The sequence below is a fragment of the Ixodes scapularis genome, unplaced genomic scaffold (assembly GCF_016920785.2).
Source record: "Ixodes scapularis isolate PalLabHiFi unplaced genomic scaffold, ASM1692078v2 PGA_scaffold12__126_contigs__length_90152505, whole genome shotgun sequence".
Classification (NCBI taxonomy): domain Eukaryota; kingdom Metazoa; phylum Arthropoda; class Arachnida; order Ixodida; family Ixodidae; genus Ixodes; species Ixodes scapularis.
This window is the reverse complement of record NW_024609838.1, coordinates 46,626,994-46,637,585: the sequence shown is the minus strand read 5'-3', so window position 1 is coordinate 46,637,585 and position 10,592 is coordinate 46,626,994. Positions and strand designations below refer to the sequence as shown.

The window sequence follows — 10,592 nt, the reverse complement described above, 5'->3', positions numbered from 1 at the left end:
AAAGGGTGTTAGTATAAGTTTGCTGAGTTTTAAAGAAGACCACTCAATCCGGCAACTTATGAAGTTCAATAAGCCTTGGGATTGGGCTAGTAGGTTTTCTATTGTTTTTGTTCTGCGCTGCTAAGGTTTACAAACTGGGACAATGAAGGTCGACGCGCACATGTAAACCAGTTGGTCGTTATGCCTTCCGTGTGTGTGTGTGTCGTCCTTCATCGTCCCAAGTTGTAAACCTAGCACCGAACAAAAATAAAAAGGAAATAAGACTTATAAAGACCTGGAGCGTGTGGGAAGCATTGTGATACTCTAAGAAATACCACTCGTTAGCCGGTGCAATGCTAGCGAAGCAAAAACGCCGATCATAATGTCTCTCTGTTTGCCTTTCATTAAATGATGGGGATCTTATGATGGTATTGTTTGATGTACTTTCAATTAAAATATATGTGGGTCTCTTCTGGCAATTCACAGGAAACTGCGGAGGACACAGATCTTGGATACATGCCTGCCACGCCGAGCATTTGCATAAAAGGTTAGATCAAGATTGGTCTTCGTTGCTGTCATGTGAGGTTCATTCTGCTGCTTGCTTTTTTATGCAGGACTGAGCCTTTTTATGTCCGCGGAATTCACCGTGTGCATAGATGGAATCGCCTTGACCACTACGTGCAACAGAGCTGTTGCATCGAAGCTTATGTTCCTACTGTACTTCGAGCTCAATGCGGAGTATCCGCCTGAAGTAGCCCTGACAATGGAGTTTGTTCAGAGGTGAGAATGCCAGACTACTTTTATTGCAAGGCTTGGTTTGCCCAAAGGCTCACAGAGTTACATGCTGCTGCAATTTACTCGAATGTGATGAATTTGTCCAAATCTGTGTTTAAAGCTCATTCGTTTTTGCTTCGCTGGATGTAATTATAATTTTACTTTATAGGGCCATCGCTGGTATCAATCCAGATAAAAGCTCAAAGGCTCGGAAAACATCAAGGAAACAGCATAGTCTCTCACCAAAAGTGGCGGCTTTGGCAAATGCCAGGGATGGGCAAACTACATGCAAATATGAATCGAAATACAAATACAAAATACTTCGTCAAAAATGTATTTAATTACAAATCTAAATATATTTCCAAAAAGCATTTAAGTACAAGATACAAATACAATCAAAGTATTTGGTCTCCTCCAAATACTTTTCCAAATACATTCCTCAAAATTTGCGTCAGCGACTTCAGGGCACCTGCAACGGGTTTCTGGGTATCTTATTTTAATTTTGCATCGCACACTCGAGATTTAGTGTGCGAGGCTCTAGTAATGTAATAGAAATATAATCACACAAAAAATGTAATCAGCAGTGACGTAATAGGTGAAAAAAGTAGAGCTTCAAGCAGCTTTTTTTGTCGATCACATTTTGGTATAGACCAACAAAGAGCAGAGACCACCAAGACGCGCAGCACTAGCTAGAGAATTTTGTTATTGTTGCAACTCGGACCAGTTACGAAAATCTGGACGACCCGCGCATTTAGAATGTTCCAGGCAAAAATATGGATTCAAATCAGGCTGGAAAGCATCACAAGTTGTCACAGCCTCTTATTTAGCCACTCTGCCTGTGAATGTCGATTTCGTCACTATTCTTGCCCTGGACTTGCACCGCAATCACAAAGTCACTAAACGCTTGTGCTTGATTGAGAGACACTGCATTCTGTGCAGTACGTAGTTTTCTTTCTGCTCTGGACAGTGCCTTTAATATAAAGCCGGAGGAGAAAAAGAAAAAAGCCCCATGTCCGAATAAAGGATGGAGACTATATCTTACAACCACATGCATAAAAACAAGAATTGTAACTTTGGCAATAACATTTATTTAACGTAATAGAGGCAAGTGCCGCGGGCGCCAGGCCTGCCCGGGCGCCCGCGGTGAGCGAGACGCGAACTGCCGCAGGACTATTGCATGAAGAGATGAAGAGTTTCTTGGTTTGCTGTTGCCGTTGCCGTTGAGATGAAGAAAGAGCACCTTTGGACACGTCTTAGGATGAGCAAAATGAGTCGTGACAATAAATTTGAGGTATGTATTTTCGCCCACAAAATTGTATTTAATTACAATTGTATTTGAAACACCCACGTTTCAGTATTTAAATACACACGTAAAATACATTACCCAATTTGTAATTAAATACAAATGCAATATACACAAAGTATTTGAAATACGTATTTCAAATACTTGTATCTAAAATACTGCCCATCCCTGGAAAATGCCTTAGAAAACTATGCGTTTTACAGTTTGACACGTTCAGTTCATTGCCAAATGCTTTGAAAATGTAATCATTTTAAAAGCTTGCTAACCTTTTCAGTGCGCAAGGTAGCTTTTTGTGTTTTATTACAATAAAAATTACAGTTGACATACTTGCCTCTAGTGTAATTTTTGCTTCACACCCCTATTGCCTACCCCACCCATACTCCAGCAGTGGTTATCAGGGTGACGGTACGTTGTACAGTTAAGCCCGTTTTCTATGTATTCAGTCAAATAGACCTAACCAAGCTTTACGTGAAAGAAGCAGAACATAGCTGAAGGAACCATTGAGGCCTGTTTTTCTAGGGGCTGGCCGGCTGCATAACTTGGTCGACAGTATTATTGCAGAACCAGTATTTTTACAGGTTTGTGCGGTTCATTTACAGGCAACAGAAATATCGGAGAACCTGTATTTTCACAGGTTTGCATGGTTAATATACAGGCAACAGAAATATCAATACCTGTATTTTTACAGGCTTGCGCAGAACAGAAAACTGAATTTACAGAGCTTTCCGTTTTTTTTTTTCTCGCAGAAACAAAAATTTTGTGAAATCACAAGAAATTTTTAAACAGACTTTCTTGATGAAACTAGATACAAACAGAACACAGGAAAGCAAAGAATGTAGGTAAAAAAGTTGACATATTTTTTTCTGTAGTTTTCAGAAAATCGATTTTACAGTGTGTCCCCTTAAGCGCGAATGTAGGTCTTTGACGTTATTTTCGTTGCTTGTGCTCGAGCACACCTGCGGCTGCTGGCTCGTAGAAAGAACATGCGCCACTCATTTGGGCACTAAATTCTTCGGTTCAGTATCCCTTTAAAGACCCCAGGCTAGCGGTTCTACTGCACTGGCCAAGTTCCTCATCTACAGCAAGTGACTCATCGCAACTTTGAAATGGCTGACCAACTAGATACTGTCGAAATACCCACACAACCCCAATAATACTATTAGAACACTCGAACCAAACAACAAAATAAATTAACAAAGTGAAAAAAATAAGAACGAAGAAGGAATCTGTTGGAGGCTCCGACGGCGTGTTCGTTGCTGAGAGAAGGAGCGCCCAACCGCTCGCACTGTTACTTGTTTTCATTTTTTTTTGTATTTTTACCCTAAAGGCTGCCACGACGTCTTCAACACTTATTTGAAGCTTATATGTTAATTTAATAACGAACAACGCGTTTGAACAAAAAAGGTTGAGAATTTTAACGTCAAAAATTCGGCGGCGTCAAAAAAAAAAAAAAGGAAAGAAAGAAAAGAACTTTGCGAATGTAGAATATACTGTAAACGACTCAATTTTCGCGAAAACCTAATTTTCGCGAATTTCGCGAATCGCATACTAATCGCAAAATATAGGTCACGCGAACAATTACGGTAAAATGTAAACACATTAGAATCTATAGTCAGATTGCACCGCGTCTCGAAAATTAGAGCCTGCGAATTATTCGAAAACATCAGCTTTCACCTAAATTGCGAAATAATCAGCCCTCGAAGTCGTTCACAGTAATCAATTGCAAAACCGTTATACTCTGCACTCGGCGACACCTCATGACGCCGCCGACGACCGTTGGACTATTTATTTTGTTTCTTTAGATCTCTTATCGTGGCGAATTTCACTGAGCCTCGGAGTTTTAGCATAGATCCGGCAGTTTCTAATAATTATTATTATTGGCGTTTCAAATGAAATCTTTCTATGCTGCTTCGTTTTTGACGCCGGAAATATACAGGGCGGGAATAGTCACCGCCACGTATAATGCCTCCCGAACCACGTTCCTCTGTTTCACGACTTATACCCGAATCACACGGCGGCGTAAAGGTTTCTTTGGCACTGGCACCTGTAGTAAAGGGATCTGGAGACCGTAATCACACGTGGTACAAAGGTCCCATTTGCTAAGAGAAGTCCTGTGTTAAACGGAGTTCGACAAGCACCCTTTACAGCTACAGGGATCAGCCTCCGACCCGCGAACACAAAATAAAGATCATAGCTATATAAATATGTCTTGTTTAATGCATCATAACAAATTAGATATATATAAGTAGAAAATTATGAAATGAAAATGAAGACAAATATAATGAAATAATACATGACCGAAGGACGCATACTCCAGCTAGAAGGGAGCAGCGGCGGTACGTGGAAAACAATGTCTGCTACGAACCCGAACGCGACGGACCACTGTGCGCTCTTTCTCGAAGTTGTAGACGAGTCGCCCGACTCTCCCAATCAGGACCTTTTATCCTCGTCGTCGTCTATTCCTTCCAATGGCGTGACTGGCATAACCATGAGTCTCCGACCTGGTTCGTTTCTGCCGGGCATTATTCAGCTACGTCAGTGAGAACTTTGTGGAAAAATGGAGCTGCTAAAAAAGGTCGCCCACCTCGCAATGAAAACTCGTAAATGCAGTTTATTTAGGGCCAGTTTGGCCAGACGGGTATGGCGTTTTAAAGAAAGAATAATTTTTGCGGGCATTTAGACTTACAGAAAAAAAAAAAAGAATAAAGTGCCGCAAAAGCAGACACAAATAATATTTTGATTTTAAATGTGGTATTTCACACATAATAATAAAAAACCGCGCGTCAAACCGATTTCAAGGAATAATTGTTTATTCCGCGCTCCTCTCGCGGTTCAGCAGGAATGCAACCGACATCAACTTAAAGTGATCCGGTTATTTACCGTGTGATCAAGAACGCCGTTTGCTACAGGTACCTTCAGATAAGGGACCTAAGCTAAAGGTACCTTTACGCTCCAGTGCAGATTCCGTATTACTCCAGTTCACAAATGTCCGCAATAAAGGCAAAGGCACATGTCCGCAATAAAGGAAAAGGCACTTGAGTTTAGCTCAGCAAAATGATTTTGTTTGTACAAGAGCTGGTGCATAAGAGGCACTTTCTAAACCAACGCGCTCCTGATCAGGCCTTTGTCTGCACTGCAGATGTTTGCGAGATGGAGTATAATTTGAATTCGCCAATTCGCGGCAAGAAGTTTGGGTGTTGACGCCTGCAGGGTATGGCAGAAATACTCAAAATATATTTTGAAATACAAATAATGAGATACATTAAAATGGTAGCTAAAATACTGATACTGAAATGTATCTGAAAAAGTGTACCGTGATACGTATCGGAAATACATTTTAAATAGAGGCAAAAACTTTTTGAAATACAAATAGACGTATACATTTTAGGGAGGGCAGAAATACAAATACAGAAATAGTGATACTGCAATACATTTGTAGAATTTGTTTGGGACGCCAATTAAGATGAAGCTTGAAATTGGAAGTGGGAGTTTTTGATCCCGGAGTTACTTTCCCGTAGGCTTGGCACTTGGCATTGAAGGTAGTGGTTTCAGGCGACGAGGAGTCTTCAATGGGCTTAAGAAAAGGTTCCATGAAGGACTCACCGGGTTTTTTTCCCTGAAATCCTGCCTGTCTGACGAGGTATGCGAAAAGACTTCCTCTAAATAAATTCTATGTCATCCTAAATCCCATCAAAACGTCACGATGCCTCTGTCCAATAAGGGCGCCCCTGTCAACATTGATCACATGATGTCACGGTGGAATGAACTGGTATTCTTGATCTGTGGGTTCTGAAGGACCATAAACTTTACCACGCTGCTGTATGAAAGACCAATACGTACTTTTGTTGTAGGTTACCTCGTTAAAGATCATGCAGGCATGTCATTTGAAATTTTCGAGAATAGTGAACCACCTGAAACATTCTGGAACACATGCCTTATCTTCTGTTACAGCTGAAAGAACTATGCGATGGTATCCCTGCTGTGAAGGTCCCTCCTGCCGACCCTTCGCCACCGATGCATGAATTGCAGTCCTCACTTTCGTCGAGCTTCATCCAATAATAATAATAGTAATAATAGTTTATTCACAGATCCGCATAAAGGTACAAAAAACCGTCTCACAAAAGCACTTGCGTGCTTCTGCGTGAGAACGGGCAGTCCACTAAAACAATAAGTAGATTTACACGGGTGCCCGGTTTTTACAATCCTACAAACATTTTCTTCAAACATATATTCAATGTTGAAGCCCAAAGAAACAAAGCAAAGACAAAACAAAATCGTGACAATTTAGACATCACGTTTACAGTACTAAGGAAATAGCATGTGCCAAATACTCACAAACAACAAAGAAGCAGTCGTGATACCCAGAAACGACAAAAGCAAGCATAAGTTATCGCAAAGGAGAGATACACAATGTCAATAAAAAAAAACACATTTGGTCAAAGTAGAAATCTACAAGTAATTGGAGTATCGTACTTAGGGAATTGAAGAACGCAAAATACATAGTAGAAAAAAGAAGAAAAAGAAAAGATGAGTTCACGAGAACGACCACTTAGCCTTCAGTGTCCTGTATACACCATTTCCTCATTGCCTTTTTTACAGATTTTAAAAGAGTGGAGATTGTGTAAATTTTCAGGAAGTTGGTTGAAATGTGTGGGTACATAAAATTTGCGGAGCCTAGTTTCATAGTTAGTGTATATTTTTGGTATCTGAAACTTTTCCGTTTTTCTCAGTTGCCGTTGTTTGATGTTTTTTTTTTAACTCGGATGTGAAGTAATGATTCGTTAGAATGACAAATTTGCGCAGTGTATTTACTGTCAATAGGTCAAGTTCTGACAGCTGATTTTCAAACACCATATTTTCGAGTTTGGTTCTATACGCGATGTTTCACACCATCATTTTCATTAACTTATTTATTCGTTGTTTTATGAAGTTGGAGCAGGATGCATAGATAGGAATCCCGTATTTTAGTTTTGACTCTGCTAACGTATGATAAATTATTCGTCTTAGCCTAATATCCAAGGCGTTCTGTAATCTGCATAAATAGGATGATATTGTTCGTAAGCGATTTTATTAGATGCTGTGCATGGGAATTCCAAGAAAGATGCTCGTCAAAATGGAAGCCTAGATATTTTGCGTGAGCGGTATACAAAAGTGGCGTACAACAGCACTGGGTGCATTGACTTTTATGCAAAGAGATGGGTTTTGTAAGGTTAATACGCCTTTGGTGCGTTCGAAAGCACATTAGTTGTATTTTTTAATGTTAACAAATATAGAGCTTTTAGAAAGCCAGTTCATTACTTTATTGATGTCACTCTCCATGATTTTGACTGCCGTATTGTAATTTTCATTTGCCAGGACTAATGCAGTATCGTCAGCGTATTGATAGAGGTTAGATTTCAAATGTAATAAGGATAGATCGTTCATGTAGATGTTAAAAAGCATAGGGTCTAAAACAGATCCCTGCGGCACACCGCAAGTTGTGTGCACAGCGTTACTGACGCATTTTCCTCTCTTAACTCGTAGCGCCCGGTTGGAAAAGTAATTTTTAAATAAGTCTAGGAAATGCCCTCGAAAGCCACGGTTTTCTGATTTTTGGAGTAATATGGAATGGTCAATTGTGTGAAATGCCTTTGTCAGGTCAAGAAGTATTGCAAGTACTATAATATTAGAATCTATTTTTTCTATCATGTCATCTGTCATGTCTTCAAGTAAAAGCTTAGAACTTAATTGTTGCGGAAAGCCATACTGGGTGTTACTAATTAGTGAATATTTGTCACAAAAGGAGGTCATTATTTTTAAAACAAATTTTTCCATTATCTGGGAGATAACGGACATGAGAGCGATTGGCCTGCAGTTGACTAATTCCTTTTTCCTCCTTCTTTTATAAATAGGCCGAACTATCGCAACTTTAAGGTTATCCGGTATAATTCCTGTCTCTAGTATTCCATTTATTACCGCCAGCAAAACATGTTTTAAGTTGTTATAGTTTACTTTTATATCTCGTGGTCTTAGTTGGACATATCCCGCTGGTTTAACAATTGACATGCTATTAATTATATCTTCTAAGTTTGTATCTGTTATTAGTAGCAAGTATGCTGAGTTCGATACATTCGACAGTGGCTTTGCAGTCTCTGTGGTATTGTTTACTGGCCGACGCAAGTCTTGTACAACTTTAGCGAAGTAATTATTGAAATTGTTACTGAGGCTGAAGTAATCGGTGACCCCAAAGCTTTTCTTTATACTTTCGTCAACGCTGTCTTTAGGTGGTTTTCCCATTATTTGATTTACGATATTCCACGTTTCCCTTAGGTCTTTCCCAGAGTTTCGGAGTTGTGTCTTATGAAATAACTTCTTTGCTAGTCTAATCTTCGCCGTAACCCTATTCCGTATCTGCCTGAACTCTTCCTTTAGTGTAGCATCTTGGGGTTTTTGTTTACATCTATTCCGAAGTCTACTTGTTTCATAACTTAGTTCTAGTATTTCGTCGTTAATCCAGACAGCTCCCGGCTTCCGCTTTTCTAGTCTTATTTTTTTTAATAGAGCCGTCATATATTCCTTTGAATATTTCTATCACTCTTTTGTAAAGGTTTAGGTGGCCTAAATGCAGTAAAGTATTCCAGTTATAATCTTTAATATTGCTGTCTGTTTTTTTATTATCTAGAATTTCTTTTATTGTTTTCCCGGCGAGCTTTTAGTTTCGACCACACGCATAACCTTTAGAGCGACAAAGTAGTAATCGGCTACTTTTTGTTGTATTATTGCCGCTACAAAATTTAAGTTACAAGTACGCACTATTTTTTCGTCGATACAAGTTTTTGTTACTTTATCACCTAAGTATTCTTCCCGTGAGCAACCGTCAATCATATTTTCTAACCCGTAGTTCGACAATATATCAAGATATTCTTCTACTCCGGTTTTGCTGCGGCACATAACATCGGTATTAAAATCGCCAGCTAATACGACATGGTCATTATTATTAAAGGTGTTCAAGAGTTTTACGAACGCATCGTAGAATAAGTTTAGATTACCACTGTGTGGTCTGTAGAACGCACCTACCGTAAATGACACTTCAGGCCTATGAACAGTAAAGACAAGAACTTCTGCATGATTCATAAACACCTCGGCACGATCTGAAGACCAATCATTTTTTATGTAAGCTAATATTCCTCCCCCCTTTCTGCCCTCTCGAAGTATTGAAATTGAATGATATTCATCTATATGAAACGATAACGGTGCTTTGGCCTCAGTGTTGACTTCAGTTAGTATTATTACATCGATATCTTCGAGCGAACTAGCAAGTTATACATTAAGTTCATTCCAATGCTTTTTATTTCTTCGGATGTTAATTTGAATGATATGTAGAAGCTGTTCTTCCTCCTTTCCTTCTTTCGGTACTATATTTTTTACATATCTATTCGAGTCCTTAAGTGTGCTACATGTGGCCATTTTATCAGATTTTGTTCAAGTCATTTTTCCTGTCGATACGTATCACTGCCGATCCTGCCCTTTGTCTGACCAGTATTTTTCCATTTCTTATCCAAACAAAGCTGTATCCCTTTTCCCTTGCACATTTATTTGCGTTCCACAACAAACATTTCTGCATCTTTGTCAGGTTCTCATTGATGAAGATATGATCAGCCTTTAGCGCGGTACGCTTGCTGACCCACCGGTCTTTCTCCGATCGCTCGTTGAATCGGACAATGATCGGGGCAGTCTTATCATCTCTCGCTCTTAGTCTGCGCATGGCTTCGATCTTATCTCGCTCTGGAAAAGGTAGGTCGAGCCTTGCTGCTAGATTTTTCAGAATCACTGGCAGGTCTTCGTGCACGTGTGGGGAAATCCCACGAATTTCAATGTTTCTTCTTCGTGACTATTGCTCCATATTTTGAACTGCCCAGTTCTAGGTCTTTTATTCGCGCGTCATTGTCAAATGCAAGCTCTTCAATCTCCTTTGTTTTTTTCCTTAGGTCGTTCGTGACAGTTGTTAGTGAGTCTATCTTCTTTATCAAACCGTCGCACTGTTCGGATAGCAAGTTCGCTAATTTTTCTATCGATTCTATGGTTTTCTCCTGATTATCTAGTTTCTCGATCGTAGTGTCGTATTGCGCAGATTGCAGATTCAGCTTTTTTTCGATGCTTTCAATCCTAGTTAAACCCTCAGTCATCTTTTTGTTTGTCTGCACTATTTGTGCCATTATAGCCGTTTGAAAGTGATCTGAAGCTTCTGCAGTGGGCTGTGCTATCTGGTCATCCCACTTCTGCTTTTTACGTTAGGTGTTCAGCTTAAAAGTTGTGCACAGCCAAGTCAGCGGATTTACTGCATTCTTGGCCTTTTTGGTGACACCCGAGAACTTCCCAATATGGTACAGGTTGTTACACTTTGTGCATTTGAACACTGGATTATCATCCGTAACTTCTTTCATACATGCCAAGCAAACATCCTCTTCGATGTCAGACATAACTCAGTAGGGGAGGGCGCAGTCCAGCGGAATGTACGGTGCTGCAGGCCTCGTGGATTGCGACCTGATATTGCCGG

General features: G+C 39.9%; 1 protein-coding gene across 1 annotated transcript in view; it reads left to right on the top strand.

Moving 5' to 3' along the window:
• The first annotated feature begins 438 nt into the window (after window positions 1-438).
• The window catches only part of LOC121047935, a 53,535-nt gene continuing 43,381 nt past the window's right edge, over window positions 439-10,592 (top strand). The window contains exons 1-3 of the mRNA XM_040503663.2: window positions 439-526; window positions 594-759; window positions 923-1,030. Of these exons, the coding sequence (XP_040359597.2) occupies window positions 439-526; window positions 594-759; window positions 923-1,030 (362 nt within the window). The remainder of the gene's footprint in view (window positions 527-593; window positions 760-922; window positions 1,031-10,592) is intronic.